This window comes from Podarcis melisellensis (assembly GCF_964234715.1).
Source record: "Podarcis melisellensis genome assembly, chromosome: 16".
Classification (NCBI taxonomy): domain Eukaryota; kingdom Metazoa; phylum Chordata; class Lepidosauria; order Squamata; family Lacertidae; genus Podarcis; species Podarcis melisellensis.
In genome coordinates, this window is record NC_138533.1 from 25,734,892 (window position 1) to 25,757,555 (window position 22,664).

Below are 22,664 nucleotides of genomic sequence, written 5' to 3' on the forward strand. Positions count from 1 at the left end.
CTCACACACACATTTCCCTGAATATATGCATCAATTTTTATGTTCTTATTTTTTTGCATAACCAAACATATGGTTTCAGGGAAGGGAGCTTCCCAAGCTTACCTGGAGATGCCAGGGACTGAACTTACGGTAACTTCGGCACGCAAAGCTCTACCACTGAGCTGCGCCCCTCCCCTAAAAATGAAGTAAGATCCTAGTCCTCATTGTTCTAAACAAATAGCAGATTTAAATAGGAATCTGCCTTACACCAAGTCAAGTCCAACAGCCCTATCTGGAGATTCAACCCCAAGAGCTCCTGCATGCACAGGAGATGGTCCACCACTGAGCTGCACCCTTCCCCTGAAAATGAAGTAAGTTTCTAGTCCTCATGGCTCTCATTTAGAGCAGATTTCAAAAGGCACCTGCCTTATTCTGAGCTGCAGCCCTTCCCCTATCCTTTGTTGTTGCTTTTTTGTTTAGTCGTTTAGTCATGTCCGACTCTTCGTGACCCCATGGACCAGAGCACGCCAGGCACTTCTGTCTTCCACTGCCTACCGCAGTTTGGTCAAACTCATGCTGGTAGCTTCGCGAACACTGTCCAACCATCTCATCCTCTGTCGTCCCCTTCTCCTTGTGCCCTCCATCTTTCCCAACATCAGGGTCTTTTCCAGGGAGTCTTCTCTTCTCATGAGGTGGCCAGAATATTGGAGCCTCAGCTTCATGATCTGTCCTTCCAGTGAGCAGTCCATAGGACTCTCAAGAGTCTCCTCCAGCACCATAATTCAAAAGCATCGATTCTTCGGCGATCAACCTTGTTTATGGTCCAGCTCTCACTTCCATACATCACTACTGGGAAAACCATGGCTTTAACTATACGGACCTTTGTTGGCAAAGTGATGTCTCTGCTTTTTAAGATGCTGTCTAGGTTTGTCATCGCCTTTCTCCCAAGGAGCAGGCGTCTTTTATTTCGTGACTGCTGTCACCATCTGCAGTGATCTCCCCTATCCTAGTGTTTCCCAAACAGAGGTCTCCAGCTGTTTTTTCAGACTACAAATCCCATCACCCCCAACCGCTGATCCTGCTAGCTAGGGATGATGGGAATTGTAGTACCACCATACCCTTTTGAAAAAGAGCATTTGGAGGCATACCCTCCCGCTAAGGCAGAAAGATTTCTCCCCTCTCCCGGCCACCGGTAGCCATTTCCTCTCTGCCAGATCCGCAGCAGAGGCCACACCCCGGGAAGCAGCGTGCACCGGAGGTTTCTTTTTAATTCACACAGCATCTCCCCGTACACAAAAGTTGTTTAGGCCCCCGTCGGCTGAGAATCAGGACCCGGGTTTTCACTGTCCTCCTTCTCCTCATCTTTGCTGCCTCTGAACTTGGCCAGCACAGGGGTGTTGAAAGCGGACGTGGGGCTGGGTGAGCTCTGGGAAGATGTGGCGGCGTTGCTGGCAGCGGCCCTGGAAGGAGAGAAAACACGGCAAGCGGTGAGGCTGGTCTGTCTGCGCCCACCCCCCATCCCCCCCCCGGTAGGTTGACGCTGCAAAGAAAGCTAAACAGCATAAAGGACATAAGGAGAAACTCGCTGCATCAGGCCAGTGGCCTGTCTAGTCCAGCCTCCTGCTCTCACAGGGACCAAATGCCCCCAGGATTTCAAGAATCAGGATAGACTGCCCCTAGACCTGGAGGTTCCAGGAGAGCATAAGGAGAACCCAGCTGCTGCGGCAGGGCAGTGGCCCATCTGGTCCAGCATCCTGTTCCCACAGTGGCCAACCAGGTGCCCCCAAGAGGAGCCCACCAGCAGGACCCAAGTGCAAACTTGATGTCTGAAGATTGGCCACAATTTTTTTTTTTTTACATTTGTACAATGCAAATGTAATGTATTTGTACATTGCAAAAATAGCATAATAAATTTGCAATGATATCTACAACATATGAATCATTATTAGTGGTCAGTGTACAAGTCCTTGGTTTAAATAAACCAAGTGGAGTGGATTAAATAAAAATTGCAAGTGGAAACAGGACAGAACTGCTCGGCTTCCTATCTTTTTAAAAATTATTTTTTGGCCACAATCTTGAACTTTGCTGTTAAACTGGGGTGTGCCTTTCCAGGCGATAAAACCATATGTAGCATGCAAGAGACTGAAGAGGACAAAATTCTCTCTCTTGCGTAGATTGGCCATGGGAGAGGGGCTTTTTAGCTGTGATTCCTGCATTGCAGGGGACTGGACTGGATGACCTTAGGGTGCCTTCCAACTCTACAGTTCTATGATTCTACGAATTTCTGGAGAGCCACACCTTCAGGCCTCGTGAGGAACCAGGCAAGTTTGCCTCCAGGAAACCACTGGCCCATTTTCCAGCCCCTTCCCTGGAATGAAATGCTCCCCCCCTTCCGTGCGTGTGTGTATTTTCCCCGTGAGAACAAAAGGTGTCACGCCAGGTCTCGGAAGGATTCCTGCACCTTGGGAAACTGGTGTATTTCAGCCTGCTGACAGAGGTGCTCCCCAGGAATGAAGGGCGGAAACCGCCGGGGTTCAGCATCACAGGGCGCAAGTCCACCATGCTGTCGGAGGAGAGACAAAATGGGGATTAGACTCAGAATGACATTGGGAAGGGGAAAGATTGTGAAAAGGATGCCGAGATCATGGGAGGTGAGGTCTCCTTGCTCTGGACTCCTCCCTGATGTGAGTAAGTCAAGGGAAGTAATAGTACTGCTTGTGGGTCATAAGGAAAGGGTTAAATGAGTGTGAAGTGATTGGCCAGTGGGAACCCAAGGAGAGGAGTTAGAGTTGTGTGTAAGTCAGTTGGGAGTTGGAGAAGGAAGAGGGAGGATAAGTCTGTGGGTTGGTCAAGTTTTGTTGTGTGTGTGAGAGAGAGAAACTGTTAGGAGGAGTCAGATAGACAGTTGGGATAATTAGTTAGAAGTTATTAGAAAGGTATAGGCCGGTATAGAAAGTAAGGATAAGAAACTGACAAGAAAAATTATCTGAAACCATAAACTTGTTCATGCTTATAAAATAAACTTGATTATTTGTTTTTAATGTTAACAACTGTCTGGACTCAGTGTGTCCCCGAGAGAAACGGGTTGGTGGCAGCGGGGAAGCGATCACAGTGGTGGCACAGGGATCAATAGACCGTCAAACGTCCGGGGACCCTGTGTGATCGCCACACTGCTCTATTCTGCTTTGGTCAGACCACACCTGGAATATTGTTTCCAGTTCTGGGCACCGCAATTTTAGAAGGATGTTGACAGGCCTCATGAGGAACAGTTGAGGGAGTTGAATACAGTGTTCGAAACTCCGATTGCTCTAAGCGTGTTTTGCGACAAGGAATTTCATTAGCGCAAGCACCTTCCAAGGCCTGGGCACAGTGCTGCACCTATTAATCCAGATTAAAACTGCAGCGTGGAAGGAAAGAAAGACCTTTTTCTACCTCCCCACTTCCAGCTACTCTCTGAAAACTGGAGAAGAGACCCTCTTAAGAATATTAGGGGGGTGGGCAGGGAAGGGCTAGGCCATGTGAAAAATGAACATAATATTTTAGCTGCGGTTCATTCATTTTCAGCTTTGTATTCTTGCTATAAAAAAGGCACGCCTAGACGTTTCGTTGTTGCGCCCATAACCTCGGTTTAAGGTTTAAGGAGAAGATATGATAGGCCAGGGGTCAGAAAACTTTTTCAGCAGGGGGCCGGTCCACTGTCCCTCAGACCTTGTGGGGGGCCGGACTATATTTTTTTGGGGAAATTGAACAAATTCCTATGCCCCACAAATAACCCAGAGATGCATTTTAAATGGTGGTACCTCTTTAAGTGGTACCTCTGGTTATGAACTTAATTCGTTCCAGAGGTCCATTCTTAACCTGACACCGTTCTTAACCTGAGGTACCACTTTAGCTAATGGGGTCTCCCGCTGCCGCCGCTGTGCGATTTCTGTTCTCATCCTGAGGTAAAGTTCTTAACCTGAGGTACTACGTCTGGGATAGCAGAGTCTGTAACCCGAAGTGTTTGTACCCTGAGGTGTTTGTAACCCGAAGTACCACTGTAAAAGGACACATTCTACTCATGTAAAAACACACTGATTCACGGACCGTCCGTGGGCCGGATTTAGAAGGCGATTGAGCCGGATCCGGCCCCCGGGCCTTAGTTTGCCTACCCATGTGATAGGCCATCTTCAAATATCTGTCCCATGGAAGATGGAGCAAGCTTGTTTTCTTCTGCTCTGGAGGGCTAGCACCTGAACCAATGGATTAAAATGGCCAGAAAGGAGATGGCAACAAAACTTTCTGATGGTAAGAGCCGCTTGGCAATGGGCCGGACTCCCTCGGAAGATGGTGGACCCTCCTTTGTTGGAGGTTGTAAAACAGAGGCAGGATGGCCCCCTGTTGAGGATTTGTCAGCTGTGATTCCTGCGTTGCAGGAGGTCAGACGACTCTCAAGGTACCATCCATCTCTACTATGATTCTATGAATCAACACCACAAGCTAAAAAACTAAAGCAGCATAAATATGCCACTCTTTTACCTGGGACATGTTGCAGAACACCCCCTAGTGCTTTTTTCCTTTTAAAAAAATGTATAGGGGTACTCTCATTTTGACTCAAGAAAATCACCATTTTAAAGTTCAAATCAGGGAAAATAAATACAGCAAATGGACAAAAGTACAGTGGACGCTCGGGTTGCGAACATGATCCGTGCGGGATGCACGTTCGCAACCCGCCTCTGCGCACACACAGGTTGCGATTTGGCACTTCTGTGCATGTGCAAAGTGCGATTTAGTGCTTCTGCGCATGCGCGACCGCCAAAACACGGAAGTAACCCATTCTGGTACTTCCGGGTTTCGGTGGTCTGCAACCTGAAAAAACGCAACCTGAAGCGGCTGTAACCTGAGGTATGACTGTACAAAGATTCACAAAATGTTTACCCCGGCATTCCCCCAGAAAAAAGGACTTCCACACCCCAATATGAAACCAGTCCGGAGTGGGGGGGCCAACCAGTGTGTATCCACCCTCTCCCCTCGCCTTCAAGCCCCTTCTACCTCTTTTGATTGACGGATGACATGCCGGCCCAGAGTTGCTTCAAGTCCACGTTGGATCCCATCGATCTCTCCATCTGCAGGGGGAGTGAAAAGTAAAATTAAAAAGCTTATTAAGAGCTGCAAGAAATTATGACTGCTGCTGGCACCTCCCACCAGCAGCATTTTGGGGATGGATATTTCTGAAAATAGATGCTGTGATCATGGGAGGTGAGGTCCCTTTGCTCATTCAGCCTGATGTGGAATGGCTGAAACGCTTGGGCATGTTTATTTTTTGTATTGACTGCAATTATATTCCACTTTTCCTCTAAGGAGCTCAAGGTGTCTCGTGTGAATCTTGTCCTTCTCATTTCACCCTCAAAACAACCCTGTGATGTAGTCGCCAGACAGTGACTGGTCCAAAATCACCCAGGGGGAGCTTCATGGCTGAGTGGGTATTGGAACCCTGGTCTCCCAGGTCCCAGTAAAGGTAAAGGGACCCCTGACCATTAGGTCCAGTCGTGACCGACTCTGGGGTTGCGGCGCTCATCTCGCTTTATTGGCCGAGGGAGCCGGCATACAGCTTCCAGGTCGTGGCCAGCATGACTAAGTCACTTCTGGCGAACCAGAGCAGCACACGGAAATGCCGTTTACCTTCCCGCTGGAGCAGTACCTATTTATCTACTTGCACTGGTGTGCTTTTGAACTGCTAGGTTGGCAGGAGCAGGGACCAAGCAACAGGAGCTCACCCCGTTGCGGGGATTCGAACCACCAACCTTCTGATCGGCAAGCCCTAGGCTCTGTGGTTTAACCCACAGCGCCTCCCAGGTCCTAGTTCTCCTTTAATGCCCCCACAACAACCCTGTGAGGTAGGATAGGCTGAGAGGAACCAGCTGGAGCTCCCAGGCTTAAGGGCAGCCCCACAGACAGCACATTGCAGCAGTCCAGCCTTCGAGATTACCAAGGTCTCGAGACAGAAGAACAAACCTGCTTTGGGAAAGAACCAAAGACCTTCGGCATGGGGGGAACACTTGAGTCCAGAAGCTTGGTCTGGCTGGGGCTGAACCCCCCCGATGGAATAGCCCTTCTGGGCCTCATCTCTGATGGCCTCATTGCCAGTGATCTCCAGGAAGCACTCTTGGCAGCTGCAACGGAACAAAGCTTGTTTTATTTTATTTTATTTATTTATTTTAATAGTTTTTTAAATTAAATTTTCTAAATTACATTTCAAAATATTCATTTAAACAACCTTAAATCAATGACTTCCCTTCCTCTCTTTCCGTGGTTCATTCTGCACACCGTGCAACCCTGCATATTTTGCATGAACTTAACCATTCAATAATCCATTGTTACATCTATCAAAACTTATTTACACTGTTGAATTTATCTTGATGCTACCAGTGTTTTTAAATGAACACAGTTTTTACTCATATATTCCATAAACATTTTCCAGCCTTCTTTAAACATGCATTCTTCTCGTTCTCTTATTCTATATGTTAAATCTGCAAGCTGCACGTATTCCATCAGTTTAAGTTGTCATTCTTCTTTGGTTGGGACCTCACTCGTTTTCCATTTTGGGGCTAACAAGACACGGGCCGCAGTAGTGGCATACATAAATAGTCTCTTTTGACACCTGGGAATTTCCCTCTGAATTACCCCCACAAAAAGGACTCTGTTGTTGTTTTTTGGGAAAGGTACTTCTGAACATTTTTTTCAGTTCATTATATATCATTTCCCAATATTCTTTTACCCATTTACAAATCCACCACATATGATAAAACATATCCTCAACCTCGTTACATCTCCAGCACTTATCTGATTCGAACTTAATACATTTTAGCAAGTCTACTCAGAGTTAAATAACATCTACAAATCATTTTCAGGTAATTATCCTTCAGAGAATAACATGCTGTGAAGCAAGGCTCGTTTTAAACCACAAAAACGGTTTGAACGGACAACTCCAGAAGGTGGAGGTTTTTAATCGCAGGTTGGATGGTCCTGTGAGAGGGATCGATGGAACCAATTGGGTGGTGGGATGAACAGGGGGGAGCACAGGGAGAAATTGGCTGGAGGGGCAAAACCCAGGAAAAGCCTAGGGAGAGAGCGAGAAAAACAGCCAGACTTACCACGAGCGTAGTCATTGACCTTCTCCATCTCGCGTTTCAGTTGCTCCACCTTTTCCTCCATTTCCATTTCCCCCAGCGAGTTGCTGTTGTTCACGTCTCCCTGAAGCATGGAAAAGAACTTGGCCTGGAAAAGGAGAGCGCAGAATGGGAAAGCTTGGCAGGTGCGCAGGTTTTGTGAGCCTGGAAACAGCTGCCTGCTTGAGGCGGTGAGACCCAGTAACACAGCGGACTGCGCTCCTTGAGATGGGAAGGTGATGTTAGTTCCGTTCTGAAACGTGTTGAAAAAGGAAACTCCCTGCAGTAAGAAAATTAGCACATCAGGGAGGGGGTTCTGGCCAACCCTCTCCCTGGTGTGCTAGATTTCTAATCACAGGGAAATAGTTTCATATATTTATTTCATTTCAATGTTGTTATTATTGGATGTACATCCCACCTGTTTTCCTCCAAGGAACTCAAGGAAGGCTCCTTATTGAATTCCCACAACAACCCTGCGAGGTAGGTTAGGCTGAGAGGCAGTTTGACTGGCTCAAGGTCGCACCCAGTGAGCTTCATGGCTGAGAGGGGATATGATCTCTGGTCTCCCATGTCCTAGTCCAGTTCTCTAATCACTGCACCACGCTCGCTCTGTTTATGACCCACTTAATTTTCTGTATAAACTATCCAAACGGGGATAAGGAAAATGGTTAGGATGTGTGTTTGCTTGCTTGTTTAACATGGTAAAAGGTAAAGGCACCCCTGACCATTAGGTCCAGTCACGAATGACTCTGGGGTTGCGGCGCTCATCTCGCTTTGCTGGCCGAGGGAGCCGGCGTTTGTCCGCAGACAGCTTCTGGGTCATGTGGCCAGCATGACTAAGCTGCTTCTGGCGAACCAGAGCAGCACCCGGAAAAGCCGTTTACCTTCCCACCAGAGCGGTACCTATTTATCTACTTGCACTCTGATGTACTTTCGAACTGCTAGGTTGGCAGGAGCAGGGACCGAGCAACGGGAGCTCACCCTGTCGTGGGGATTCGAACCGCCGACCTTCTGATCGGCAAGCCCTAGTAATGTGACCTCCTCCTGCAGTGTGAAGTGGAACAGCCCTTTCTACCACATCCACATTCAGCTCCAGGCGTCAACTGAGTTTCATCAGCCTCGGTTATGAATTTCAGACAAGTTGGCTCAGCCTTTGAGAGCACTGACAGCCTCTAGATGGTGTGGGACCAAGACTACAACTCCCATCAGCCCCAGACATCTGGGACACACCAGGTTGGGGAATGCTAGACTACTCAGGCTGGCCGATAGATCTTGGAAATAGAAAAGTATTTCCAATCACTCTGGTCCTTTTAAAGCTGGGGATAGCAGTGAGGAGATTGAGCTATGGACTTTACTTCAAAGGAGGCTAACAGCAGACTTATACACCCCTAGCTAATCACTGACTGATGTTAAAAGGCCCCTCCAGGCAAGTGCATTCTGAAACACATCATCGGCACAGGAATAGCACATTAGCGGTCGATTTATACCAGATCATCCACCCATCATTCCACTTTGTTAGCTGTTCAGCAATGCTTCCCCAATGTTGTTGCACAATTGCCACCTACAGGGGGCGCTCTTGCACTGTAAAGAAATAAAAAAACAGGGGAAGGGGACACCTGGAACAGTTGTGGTGTAAAGGCCATATGCACACCATATATTTAAAGGGCAACCAATGTACATGACTTCCCGGAAGCTGTAGTCAGTTAAAGATGCTGGGAGTTGTAGCACTGTGCGAGGAGAACTACACTTCCCAAATTCTACGGGGGTGGGAAGTCATGTGCATTAAATGTGCGTCGGATGTACTTTAAATGTGTGGCTTGGATCTGCCAAATGTTACAGGATTTCAGCAGGAAGTTATGGAACGTGCACCAAATGGAAACAAAGCCATGTGTCCTCAGACACATGGAGGAGGGTCATGCAGAATAGTCATGGATTATTGGGGAATAATAATAATAATAATAATAATAATAATAATAATAATAATAATTTATAGCCCAGCCACTCTGGGCGGCTCCCAACAAAATATTATTATTAATAATAAAAAGCAACAAAACATCAAACATTAAAAGCTTCCCTAAACAGGGCTGCCTTCAGATGTCTCCTAAAAGTCAGATAGTTGTTTATTTCCTTGACATCTGATGGGAGGGCGTTCCACAGGGCAGGCGCCACCACCAAGAAGGCCCTCTGCCTTCTTGTTGTTGGATGTACAGTGGTACCTCGGGTTAAGAACTTAATTCGTTCTGGAGGTCCGTTCTTAACCTGAACCTATTCTTAACCTGAAGCACCACTTTAGCTAACGGGGCCTCCCACTGCTGCCGAGCCACCGGAGCACGATTTCTGTTCTCACCCTGAAGCAAAGTTCTTAACCTGAGGTACTATTTCTGGGTTAGTGGAGTCTGTAACCTGAAGCGTATGTAACCTGAAGCGTATGTAACCTGAGGTACCACTGTAATAAATAAATATTATACTGATGGGTGGGGGAATGAAACTTCTACAGGTGGAAACCGTATTGAAAATGGCATTGTGTATAATGGCCCCAATACGACCATGAGCACAGATCACCATGAACGCAAAATAAAAGGGCCACTTTGTAAAATTAGGGTAGAAGTATGGCATGAGGGTAGGTTTACTAGCCTAAGACTGCAAACTTTGCTCCTTTGCATGCACAGCAGCAGCTTCTGAAGATGCAAACAGGCATGTTTTGTCTCCATAAAAAGTTTCCCTTGCAGATCGCTGCAGTTGAAGGGCCAGGAGCAGGCTGGGATGCTCTCTGCCCCCTGCCCTGGCCAGGTCATGTGATAACTCCCTTCCGGGGGTCCCCTAGAGAATCCCTTCTCCCACTCACCTTCAGATATTGGGCCAAGCTGGCTCCCTCATTCTCAGCTTGCTTCCTCTTCCTCACCACCCGCTCGCAGATTCCCGGGTTCTGTTCCATCTGGGCAAAAAGGTCCTGCAGGGATTTCTGGGTGTAGCTCACAGCCTGGCTGTCAAAGTCCTGGGGGGAGATCCGCTCGCAGAAGGAGATGAGGAGCGGGCACTCGTTGTCAAACTCGTCCAGGATCTCCATCCTGCACTCGGCCAAAAAAGGAGGAGGAGGAGGAGGCAGAACGCCAAGAGTTCAGGCAGAGCAATCCGTACGAAGAGGAGAAACGGAAACCTGTTGCATCATAGCGTTGGAAGGGACCATGAGAGTCATCTAGTCCAACCCCCTAAAATGCCCAGTGTGGGGCTTGAACCCCCAACCTGAGCCTCATGCTCTACCGACTGAGCTGTGATCCCATTTAGCGCAAAGCTCTGATTATTGGCTGGTGGCTGTCTGAGTGTTTCGCTGGGGTGAGGATCGATGGGGCGATGTAACAGGTGCAAAGGAAAGTATGATTGCTGAATGAAAACCAGTATGAACTTCAAGCAATGCAAACTGGCTAGGTTTTCTGATTGTAAGTTGCTCTTGGGCAAGATAATGCGACTCACAAATCCCCCTCCACGAGTTTGTCCCATACTCTCTTTTAAAGCCACCCAACGCGGGTGGCGCTGTGGGTTAAACCATAGAGCCTAGGACTTGCCGATCAGAAGGTTGGCGGTTCGAATCCCCGCAACGGGGTGAGCTCCGGTTGCTCAGTCCCTGCTCCTGCCAACCTAGCAGTTTGAAAGCACGTCAAAGTGCAAGTAGATAAATAGGTACCGCTCCGGAGGGAAGGTAAACGGCGTTTCCATGCGCTGCTCTGGTTCATCAGAAGTGGCTTAGTCATGCTGGCCACATAACCCGGAAGCTGTACGTCGGCTCCCTCGGCTAATAAAGCGAGATGAGCGCCGCAACCCCAGAGTCGTCTGCGACTGGACCTAATGGTCAGGGGTCCCTTTACCTTTAAGCTTTTGGCCACCACTGCTCCTGTAGCAGTGAGTTCCATAGTTCAACTGTGCACTGTCCTGAATCTTGCAACATTCAGCTTCATCCGATAGCCATCAAGTTCTAGCATTTCTCTAAATGCTTTTCTCTATCTCCTTCCTCAACGCCATGCATAATTCAATACACTTCTATATCCTGTCGCCTCTTTATTGCTTTTTTTCTAAATCCCAAACCCCCAAATAAATAAATAAATCAGCACCCCACCCCCCTGGCCAGGCCAGCCTCATTGAGATGAATCACCTCCTCAGGTCTGTTGTCACTCTGCCAAAATCCCTCAGGACCACCAGTCCTGCGTTTAAAAGGGTTTAAAAGGTGCTACTGGAAGGAATTTTTTTGTTTTGACTATGGCAGACCAACACGGCTACCTATCTGTAACTAAAAGGGTCCAAGACCTTTTGCAATCTGGCCAGGGCAAATTGGACTGACCCCTAGCAGCTTCCAGATGCTTTGCACTACAACTCCCATCAGCCCACGTGGCGTTATGATGCTGGGGGCTGATGGGAGTTGTAGTCCAACCAAGTCTGGAGAGCAGCTTCTGACATCCCAGGGTTACGCAATGAAGCAACGAAGGTGGTGGGGAAATATATCTCGGCCCACTGAGAGCACCCCCCCCCCCAAAAAAACCCCAGTAACCCAAATCTATTCCGCCCGCGAAGCAAAGGTTTGCCAAATTGCAGAATCGTAGAGTTGGAAGAGACCCAGAGAGTCATCTAGCTCAACCCATTGCAGGATAAAATAAAAATGTCCAGATAAGGCCACAGAAGCCATTATCTAGAATCAAGACGCTCTAGGTACAAAATATTCTATAGCGAAACCCTGCTGAGCATTGTAAAAACTGTATTTAATTTTAAATTGCTGCAACGCACCCTGGGACCTGATGCTGAAAGGAGAGCAACAAATTTTAATGAGGGTAATGAAAATAATAATAATAATAATAATAATAATAATAATAATAATAATAATAATGATGATGATGATGATGTTCTGAGTGGCGCTCTTTGAAACTAAGAGCAGCTCCGAGGAGGCGTGGCTTGCACACAGCCCCCGCTTAAACCCTGGTAAGTGGGCGGGGCCCTGTGCAACCCAAGGGGCGTGGCTTATCGTTCTTTTCCCAGGAGAGGGGCGTGGCTTACTTTTTCCCCACGTGCGCTGCCTTGGTTGGTGCCTGGTGGGCGGCTGATGGGTGGGCGGCGCTGCCGGGCTTGCATCTGCCCGCCCCCGTCCTGCCCTCTCCGCCTCCTCCAGCAACAGCTGCTGCTCCTGCCCCGTCGGGACGCCCCACATTGTGACACAGACCGGGGGGGGGGGGCTTTGCTCTCTCTGCCGTCCGCTCCTCCTCACGTGCAAATCAGCCCCCCGGCCCGAGGACAGGGGAGGTTGGAAGGGGACGGGAGGAGAATCAATAACCCCGACCCTCTATTTTCTTCAGACGGAGAGGTGCCGGGGCTCCGGGAATGCAGCCGCAAAAGCGCCCCTGGGGGTTGTATGTGCGGACTGATTCCGCGCCCCGCTCCTTTCCCCGTTTTTGCAATCGATGGAGAGGAGGCAAAATGCACTCTGCGTGTGCTCCGAGGCCGTCTCGCTGTAGGTTGAATCCCCAGTGGCATTAACAGATATGGCTGGGACTATCCCATGCCTGAAACTGAGAGGAGATATGAAAGGTAAAGGGGCCCCTGACCATTAGGTCCAGTCGTAGCTGACTCTGGGGTTGTGGCACTCATCTCGCTTTATTGGCCGAGGGAGCCGGCGTACAGCTTCCAGGTCATGTGGCCAGCATAACTAAGCGGCTTCTGGCGAACCAGAGCAGCACACGGAAACGCTGTTTACCTTCCCGCTGGAGTGGAACCTATTTATCTACTTGCACTTTGACGTGCTTTCGAACTGCTAGGTTGGCAGGAGCAGGGACCGAGCAACGGGAGCTCACCCCATCGCAGGGATTCGAACCGCCGACCTTCTGATTGGCAAGTCCTAGGCTCTGTGGTTTAACCCACAATGCCACCGGCGTCCCTATTAACAGATAAGGCTGGGAATATCCCATGCCTGAAACTGAGAGGAGATATGATAGCCAACTTCAAATATGCTGTCACTTGGAAGATGGAGCAAGTTTGTTTTCTCTGGTCCGGAAGGTAGGCTTCGAACCAATGGCTTCAAGTTACAAGAAAGGAGATTTTGACTAAACATCAGGAAGAGCTGTTCGGCAGTGGAACGGTCTCCCTTGGAAGGTTGTGGGTTCTCCTTCTTTGGAGGTTTTCAAGCAGAGGTTGGATGGCCACCTGTCATGGGTGCTTTAGCTGAAATTCCTGCATTGCAGGGGGTTGGACTAGATGACCCTTGGGGTTCCCTTCCAACTCTACAATTCTATGATTCTTTGAAACCCTGGACTTGGAGAGCTGCTGCCAGCCAGTGTCTGCAGTGCTCAGCCAGATGGAATAACAGGCAGCCGACTTATATGGAGTCAGGCCTATTTAATTTAGCTGTGTCTTTTTTAGAACCATGAGGACTAGAATCTCCCATTTATTTTTAGGGGAAGGGCTGTAACTCAGCGGCGGAGCATCTGCCTTCGCGACGAAGGTCCCAAGCAGCATCTCTGGGTACATCCAGGAATGTCCCTTGCCTGAAACCCTGGAAAGCCGCTGTCACTCAGTGTTAACAATACTGAGCTACAGTGGTACCTCAGATTACATACGCTCCAGGTTACATACGCTTCAAGTTACAGACTCCGCTAACCCAGAAATGTTACCTCAGGTTAAGAACTTTCCTTAAGGATGAGAACAGAAATCGCACGGCAGCAGCAGGAGGCCCCATTAGCTAAAGTGGTGCTTCAGGTTAAGAACAGTTTCAGGTTAAGAACGGACCTCCGGAACGAATTAAGTACTTAACCCGAGGTACCACTGTAGATGGACTGTAGTGTGACTGGGTTAAGGCAGCTTACTGAGATAGGGAAAGGGCCGTGGCTCCATGGCAGATCAAGAGGATCCCAGGTTCAAACTTGCCAGGTTTTCAGATGGGACATTCCCAGTCCTAGCTGGGGAGGCCATTTTGGCTAAACCCGAGGCCTTCTGGATGCAGAGCAGATGCTCTCCCACTGCACTCTGACCCTTTTTGTCCTCTCTGTAGCAGCAGGGCAGGCTGACATCCCTCTGCAGGAGTTGGGAAAGGCATCTGTGCCAAGGCAATGGGTGTGCCTTTCCTCTTATGCAGAAAAGAGGAAACAGGCTTTGATGCTCCACATGAGCATAAGAAGAGCCTGATGGATCAGGCCAATGGCCTTTCTAGTACAGTGGTACCTCAGGTTAAGTATTTAATTCGTTCCGGAGGTCTGTTCTTAACCTGAAACTGTTCTTAACCTGAAGCACCACTTTAGCTAATGGGGCCTCCTGCTGCTGTCACACCGCCGGAGCACGATTTCTGTTATTATCCTGCAGCAAAGTTCTTAACCTGAAGCACTATATTTCTGGGTTAGCAGAGTGTGTAACCTGAAGCGTACGCAACCTGAAGCGTATGTAACCTGAGGTACCACTATACAGCATCCTGTCCATACAGTGGCCAGGATAGTTAGAAAGCCCAACAGAGACTTCATCTCCCCAGAGTCTTGAGAAAGAATAATGTCAGTCAACATTTGATGATCTCCTTCTACCAGTCCACAATAGAAAGTGTCCTTTCATACTGCATCACCGTGTGGTACGCTGGTTTGACATCATCTGATAGGAAGTGCCCACAGAGGGTGGTGAATTCAGCACAATATATTATGCCTGTGAATCCGCTGGATGAAACAGCGGAAGAATGTTGCCTCAGAAAAGTGACGGAAATTCTCAGGGATGATTCACACCCTGGCCAGCACTTTCTTGATCTCCTGCCCTCGGGCAGAAGATATAGAAGCATGATTAGTCACACCAACGGGATAAAGAACAGCTTCTATCTGTGGGCTGTTAGGCTGCTGAATGAAAAGATAACAACAGGGCAACTGACTTTCGGCTTTGGTGGGTGTGCGTCAGTAAAGGAGGGGAATTAAGACTAAGAGAGTTGAGTGGGGGGTGCTCATGTAATCTCACAGTCTACAAGTTGGACAAGTGACAATAAAGTATTTCAGTTTCCAACCAGATGCCTCCATGGGAAACCAGCAAGCAGGACTCAAACAGCAGAACACTCTCATTTCCTGTGGTTTCTGGCAACAGAGATTCAGAAGTGGTGCTGTCTCCAACCTTGGAGCCTGAGTGCAGCCATCACAGCTAGTAGCCACCGATAGACCTCTCCTCCGTCAATTTGTCCAATCCTCTTTTAAAGCACTTCTATGAGTCTAAAGGGACGCGGGTGGCACCTTTACCTATGAGTCTGTAAGCCCCAAATGCAACAGCTTTTCTTCACAGGGCAGTCGATCCCCTTCATCACTTGCATTTCCTTTTTCTAAACCTTTCCCAACTCTACGATATCCTTTTTGAGGCAAGGCACCCAGAACTGCAGCTGCAACATAGATTTGTACGACAACCCTTTCATAACAGCAGTTTTATTTTCAATTCCTTTCCTAAGGATAACCCCTAGCATGGAACTATTTTATTACTCAGGGTGGAGGCAGGAGACCCCCTGTGGCAGAAGACTCCATTCACAAACACACACACCCTGCCCCACTTTGTTTGTTCATTCATTCATTTATTATTTGCACATTTAAAGGATTTCAGGGAATCACCCACCCACCAGCACACCTTCATAAAAAATCGCACGAAACAATCCTCCTAAATTTGCGGCAGCAATCAAACTCAGCACGAAGATTTCTTTTAAGCCGGGTTTCCGATAGCTCCGCTGCTTGAGGAGCCTTTTGAACTGGTTTGCCCCAAAAATCACTTGCAGAATTTGCTGGTATCTACGTTCTTGTAATCTTTGTTGTACGGAGCCCCCGCAAAGCAGATGGCGGCGCTGCGGTCACAATTACAGATGAAAGCCTCGCACTCGTTATTCTTTTCTGGAGAAAGAAGATTTGGGAGAAGACGGGGGAATCAGGAGTTCAGGTGCGCTTGAGCCCAGGTAACCCACCCTCTCCCTTTTAGGAAAGTACCGGTAAATACTGCCCAGGACCTTCTGAGGACACAGTCACCAAATACCTTTAAAACTGCCAGAGTTTAGGTCGGTTACCAGTGGACTTCTGAGTTTGATTCAAAGTGGTAGCACGAGCATATAACGTCGTAAGTGGCTTGGGATATCTATTAAATGATGTCGTAAGTGGCTTGGGATATCTATTAAATGATGATGACCCCCTAAGATCACTCATGGTTGCCAGATTCTTGATCAGCGTCCTATCCCTAAAGAAGAGAAATGGACTCCTGTGTGGCTCGGATAATCCCTTTAAACCATGATCTATGTTTTAGGATGTAATTAGGTGATATCACCATTGATGTCTTCTATTAATTTATGAGCAGAGGGCGATGTTTATGCTACAAATTTGTTGTAATGTATGATGTTGGTCTTTTGTTTTTGTTTTGCTTTGGTTCTTGTCTGGTTTTTTTTTTTGTAAGTTTTGGCGGTTTTAAATTTGGAGGTTCAAGTACATTATGGTGGTATGGGAAACTGTCGTGTGACGGGCCAATGGCCGTAATAAAGATCAATCAATCAAAAGTGGCTTGGGACGCAAGTTAACCAAACAAGTCCCTTCCCCAATAACAACCATCAGCAGGTGAGGTCTCGGTGGTGGTGCCTCTGCCATGAGGGGTTGCTGACCCCCCTCCCCCCGACAGGGCCATTTCGGTGGTGGCTCCATGTTTGTGGAATGCCCTCCCTCTGCTGAGGATGCAGCTGCCTCCCTCGTTACTGACTTTCAAAGGGAATTTAAAAACATTCCTGTTCCCCCAAGTGCGCTGAGTGGTTGAAGAATACTGCTCCTGGCAACCGAGAGATCACTGGATGAGAAAATGTTTTAAACTGTTTTTAGAATGTTTGGAAGCATGGGTGTAGCCAGCAGGGGGCAGAGGGAGCAGCTGCCCCCCCCATCAAATAAATAAAAATACTTAACTAACTGACCAATTGCATCGTTCCCCCTAAAATAAATTCTGGCTATGCCCATGTTTGGGAGAGAGAATGGATGGACGTGTTTGCTATTAGGCTCCTTTGGGAGGAAGTGCAGAATATAAATTTAATGAATGAATGAACGAGAACTTAAGAAAAGCCTACTGAATCAAACCAATGGCCCATCTGGTCCACTATCCTGCTCTCACAGTGGCCAGAAGCCATCACTGTCTCTAACTGTGAAGGCAGAGCATAGCCAATAGAGCTAATAGCCATTTATAGCCTCCTCCATGAATTTGCATGTTTTAAAGCTGTCTAGGTTGGTGGCTGTTATTGTCTCCTGCAGGAGGGCATTCCATAGATTAGTTATGTCTTGCATGAACAGCTGCTTCCTTTTAGGTGTCCTGGATCTTCAACAGTGGTTCCACTAATCCACACAAACCCTTCAGCCTGAAATTGCCCTCATTCGCTCACTCCCTTTGTAAGGCAGATCCAGTTGACCTAAACGCTTGCACGCCAGTGTCTCTGTATCGTCCTCACATATTTTCCGACCACATCTGATTTGTAAATAATAATAAATAAACCAGTTTCCCAAACTTGGGTCTCCAGCTGGTTTTTTTGGACTACAACTCCCATCATCCCTGGCTAGCGGGACCAGTGGCCAGGGATGATGGGAATTGTAGTCCATAAGCAGCTGGAGACCCAAGTTTGAGAAGCCTTGGCATAAACCTTTTAACTATACCAGGCATTAGGAAACGGGCCTTTCAGGTGTTGCTGGATTCCAACTCCCATCAGCCAGAGCAGGCATGATGGGAGTTGTAGTTCAGCCATGTGTCGAGGACACCAGCTTGGGGAAAGGTGCCCTTTCAAGCCTGGGACCAGATCCAAGGTTATAGAATCATAGAATTGTAGAGTTAGTAGAAGGGACCCCAGGGGTCTTCTATTCCATCCCTCCAACAATGCAGGAATTGTATCTGAAGAATCCCTGAGAAGTGGCCATCCAAGCTATGTTTCAAAACCTCAAGTGAAAGAGCATCTGTTCCACTTGTGGGGTGAGGAGATTTCACCCCTCCCATATCCAAGAATCTCCTGATGATCTCTGCTGACTCTCCAGAGAGGAGGAGGCGTGTTCTGCTATCTACTTATTCTACTCCAGCACCAAGTCAGTCAGTCAGTCAGTGTGTCGGGGAAAGAGAGAGACTGAGTGCTAGAGATCGTGTGAATAGATAAGGTTGCTGCTAAGAGCAGCTGCAGACACTCAGTGCAGTTTAGCATTCATTTATGCTTAGACCTCGTTAAGCTCTGTATATAGTTGTATTATAGTTGTAGATAGAATAAAGAAGATATTCTACAGAGCTGCTCTCCGAGTCGTTTATATACTCTGCTAGACTCTGCTATACTCTGCTGTGCGACGACTGTCTTCTTGTGGAAGTGAATCCAGTGCTCACAACTCTAAGCTGTGAGTCCACAGCACTTTGACCTGTTCCTGTCCAGAAGGTGGTCTCTGGAAGTGCTACCCAACTCGCCTGGCCCATTCGGGGCTGAAGTGGATGAGTCCAGTTGGTGACACTGGCTCAAGGGCGATGCTGACATGGGGAAGAAAGCATGTGCTTTACCAACTGTTCCAGAGCCTCTGCTAAGCATGCCATATGAAGTGCATTTACCTGTACAGGTGATTTCGGTGCCAGAGCAGGTGTAGGAGTAGGTCTTTGTGTAAGGATTGTCCAGGATGAAAGTGCAGTCCGGGTGCTTCTTGGCTGCGTCATAGCAGTTGTCGTGGATTTGGCAGCAGCTGCTCAGGAAGCAGAAAGAAAAAGAAAAAGATTCAGAACGGTTCTAAGGGCGCCTGACACAAATTCAGAAAGCTTTCTTGCTGGAAGAAACCAAGCTCTCTACCTAATCCAGTGAGTGGCAAGGGATCCGGAAGAATAAGAAGTCAAGACAACAGAGGTCTTTTTATATTAAAGAATGGAAATGGCTTGCTGAATATTTACAGTTAAATTGTAAACAGATAAGAACATTGGCGGGATTATTGTAATCACCTGCAGTTTTATAAGTGTATATATTTGAAGCAGATAAATAAACGAGCAAATTAAGTTAATTTCAGATATGCAGAAAAATAAATTTAAAGAACTACAGAAAGAGGGGGGAAGGAAGTCAAGTTTTGAAACGTTAAAATGGTCGTAAAATTAGTGAAATGTATAAACCTGTAGAGCATCAATATATATATATATTTAAAAAAGAGTGAGTGAGTGGCAAGGTAGGTTCTTCCCAGAAAATGGCCTTCTGCAACCGAATGCCTTTCAGGTGCTTTGACTACAACTCCCATCAGGCTGCGCTGGCCAGGCCTGATGGGAGTTGTAGTCCAAAACATTTGGAAGCCAGACAGTTGGGGACGTTTGCTCCAGCGGGACCTACCTCATCTCAAAAACACAATGAGAATGCACAATGGTGAGCAGAGGGTTTGAGTGCTTTAAGAAAGATGGCTGCTTACGTGTCCAGGGTATCAGTTGGCATCCCGCTGCCCCCCAAACCACAGTAGCAGCCGTAGTTGTTGTAATCCCTGAGGGGGTCACTGGATGGCATGGTGCATTTGATCATGTTACGGAATTGCCACAGGTTCCGGAGGACAGAAGCATGGGCAGTGCCCACTAGGAAACAAAGCGACACACATTCACACAAAAACTTCTCAGAGGACGGTGCATGCTCAGAGAGCCTTTCGAAAGCTCCTGTGTGTACGTATCTTTCTTTGGATTTAGGTAGTTTCCCACCTCTATAATGGCTGTATGTTTAAGTTTGCATTTCAGTTCCTTTTTTGTTTTTTGTTTATTTCCAAAACCGAAAAAAGAAAAATTACAAACATCAAATTCAACATCCATATTCATTTTCTAACATTACATAATTAACTAAATTAAAGTATACCTAATTACTCTAAACCTCTCTTTGCTGTATACAAATACAACACAGTTAGAAATTTTATGTTAAAGCTTTTATATTATAAATAATATTTCAAATTCCCCTATTCCCCCCATTCCCCTTCACCCATGTGTGATCTCAATTTTTTTTAACTTCTTCTGTCTTGTGTTGTTATAATTTAATCATTGTTCAATTGATTCTTTTATTATTTCCTTCCTTACCCCTGCACTTTTTACACATTATCGCATTTCAGTTCCTTTGCTCTTTAAAATGCATTTATTGTTCCAGTGGCTTGAACTCACCACCTTGAAGCTAAGGGTCTTATCCTCTACTGACTGATATGTCCAAGCCATGAACAATGCCAGAAACAAACTAAATATTTCTGCCTGAACCCTGGGCATGCAGGGTTGCAATGAACATGCAGAGTTGTGACAGGCATACTCCTTGGAAAAGCACAGGACTCTGCTGAGTTTGTGCAGCAGGAGCAATGGAAGGGCCCAGCCATGCTCAAGGTCAGGCTTCCTCAACCTCGGCCCTCCAGATGTTTTTGGCCTACAACTCCCATGATCCCTAGCTAGTAGGACCAGTGGTCAGGGATGATGGGAATTGTGGTCTGAAAACATCTGGAGGGCCGAGGTTGAGGAAGCCTGCTCAAGGTAGAGACACTCTGGAAAGAGAGAGGGCTGGAGCAGGAACTCATGCAGAGATGTGGCTTACAGTTTGGGCTTCTAGGAGCTCTTTGGCAGATTTAACGCATCACTTTGCTTCAACTGCCCCCAGCGTGCAAGTCTGGGAATTACTAGGTTAGAGTTGTGCTTCCCAGCTGGCCAAGCAAGAAGGGAAGGAAAAAATTTTATTTTGGGAATTAGTGTAAAACTAATGAATATTAGGGAAAATGTTGGAATGAAATTATCTGGTTTTAGTAGAAAGGATATAAGGAGTTATGTATAAATATGTTTTAGATTTTAAACCTTAAGGTATTTTATGGTAAGATAAGGTTAAATAAATTAAGGTAAATTGAATAACAGAATATGGTGAAAGATGGAAAGGATTTGCTGAGTTAACTAATAGGCTAGACTGTCAAGATAAATTATTCAAATAAAAATTGAGAAAGATGGAAAGAATTTGCTGAAATAACTAATTAAGTTAGAATACAAAAAGGGAGGTGTGAGGAGGTCAAGGAAATAAGCAAATGAAAGATGTAATATGGGATTTGTATTTTTCTTTTGTTGTTGTTGTGGTGGTGTTGTATTGCTTTTTATGTATTTTTTCTTCTTTTTTGCTCTTTTTACTTTTTTTGTATCTTTGAAATTCTGAAATTCTGAATAAATATCATTTTAAAAACAAAAAAAAGAAGGGAAGGCATGCAACGCTGGAACAAGAGAGAATACTTTAGAGCCTGGGTGTAGCAGAGGGTTGGGTACATGGAGTGCAGCTGCACCCCTAAAACAAGTAAAACAATAAAAATAACTAACTGACCAATCGCAGATAGCTCAGTTCTGCACCCCCAACAAAAGTCCTGCCCCCCAAAACATAAATCCTGGATGCACCCATGCTTCAAGAGGTACACAGAACACCATTCATAGGCCAGGGTGCTTTAAATATTATAAAACTCTTGCTCAGGGTAAATTGTATCCAATGATTTCAAAGAAAAGCAAGAAAACTGTCTTCCAGACCACCTCAAAAGCATTTTTAGAAAGTTCCCCCATGAAGGGGCTTGTGCAATATTACAGAGATTAGGTCACACACAGCGGTTTACACTCCAAATACTTGTGATTGCAATATTTCACTTGCAAAAAATGGGGAGTTCCAAAGTGGAAGGAGGAAGGAGCCACCAAGAAGACTTTTGTTTTGCTTTTTAAAGGTACTCATTGTCTGAATCAGACATACAGATGGTTTCCTCTAAATCCACAAGTTTATTGCACCACTCAAATAGCAAAAAAACCACCCTAAAAACACCACCTTTCCAGGCCGATCAGAATGCATCTGCAAAGCAAGGAATTCGCAACTTCCCTGGGTTGCAACTCACCTGATGCCAGGAGAACTAGAAGGAGGGTGAGGTTCATTTCGTCAGGTGTCCAAGTCCTAGTGGCCGTCCTTCACTTCCCTGCATCTTTATACCCTGCCCTCCCCTTGGCACCTGGATCCGAGATAAGAGTGCCCTGTTTACCTTTCTATAAGCATCCTTCTTCCGTTAGAGGTTGACCGGGGTGGGGGTGGTGGCTTGAGTGTCAAGCAAGGCCAGTGGAAAAGCAGCCATTTCCCTTTCCAATACACAGCTTAACCTTCACTAGAGAGGAATTTCATTTCAAAAACACCCTTTTAAAAACATAACCCTGGTGGTCTTTCCACCACCCTGAGCTCTACATGGGGCTAATTTTGAAGGTGACCCGGAAACTACAACTAATCCAGTATGCGGCAGCTAGACTGGTGACTGGGAGCGGCCACCGAGACCACATAACACCCGTCTTGAAAGGCCTACATTGGCTCCCAGTACGTTTCCGAGCACAATTCAAAGTGTTGGTGCTGACCTTTAAAGCCCTAAACGGCCGTGGCCCAGTATACCTGAAGGAGCGTCTCCACCCCCATCGTTCAGCCTGGACACTGAGGTCCCGCTCCAAGGGCCTTCTGGCGGTTCCCTCACTGCAAGAAGCCAAGTTACAGGGAACCAGGCAGAGGGCCTTCTCGGTAGTGGCCCCCACTCTGTGGAACACCCTCCC

The 22,664-nt window shown here is 47.0% G+C and overlaps 2 protein-coding genes across 3 annotated transcripts; both read right to left on the bottom strand.

Moving 5' to 3' along the window:
- Window positions 1-1,227: 1,227 nt before the first annotated feature.
- LOC309359079 (uncharacterized protein) lies at window positions 1,228-12,321 on the bottom strand. Its single transcript, XM_081892545.1, has 7 exons — window positions 12,168-12,321; window positions 9,973-10,195; window positions 7,113-7,236; window positions 5,974-6,131; window positions 5,011-5,084; window positions 2,441-2,542; window positions 1,228-1,439 (listed from the first exon to the last, which is right to left on the bottom strand). The coding sequence occupies exons 2-7, from the start codon at window positions 10,192-10,194 to the stop codon at window positions 1,283-1,285; spliced, it is 837 nt and encodes a 278-aa protein (XP_081748671.1). The 5' UTR covers window position 10,195; window positions 12,168-12,321; the 3' UTR covers window positions 1,228-1,282.
- A 3,339-nt stretch (window positions 12,322-15,660) lies between these two features.
- Window positions 15,661-22,120, bottom strand: PLA2G1B (phospholipase A2 group IB). 2 transcript variants are annotated; one of them, XM_081892607.1, is made up of 4 exons: window positions 21,974-22,120; window positions 19,523-19,679; window positions 18,693-18,820; window positions 15,661-15,991 (listed from the first exon to the last, which is right to left on the bottom strand). In XM_081892607.1, the coding sequence occupies exons 1-4, from the start codon at window positions 22,008-22,010 to the stop codon at window positions 15,870-15,872; spliced, it is 444 nt and encodes a 147-aa protein (XP_081748733.1). In that variant the 5' UTR covers window positions 22,011-22,120; the 3' UTR covers window positions 15,661-15,869. The 2 variants fall into 2 exon arrangements, with proteins under 2 accessions (XP_081748733.1, XP_081748734.1); XM_081892608.1 differs by lacking the exon at window positions 21,974-22,120 and adding an exon at window positions 20,662-20,789.
- Between the last annotated feature and the right edge of the window lie 544 nt (window positions 22,121-22,664).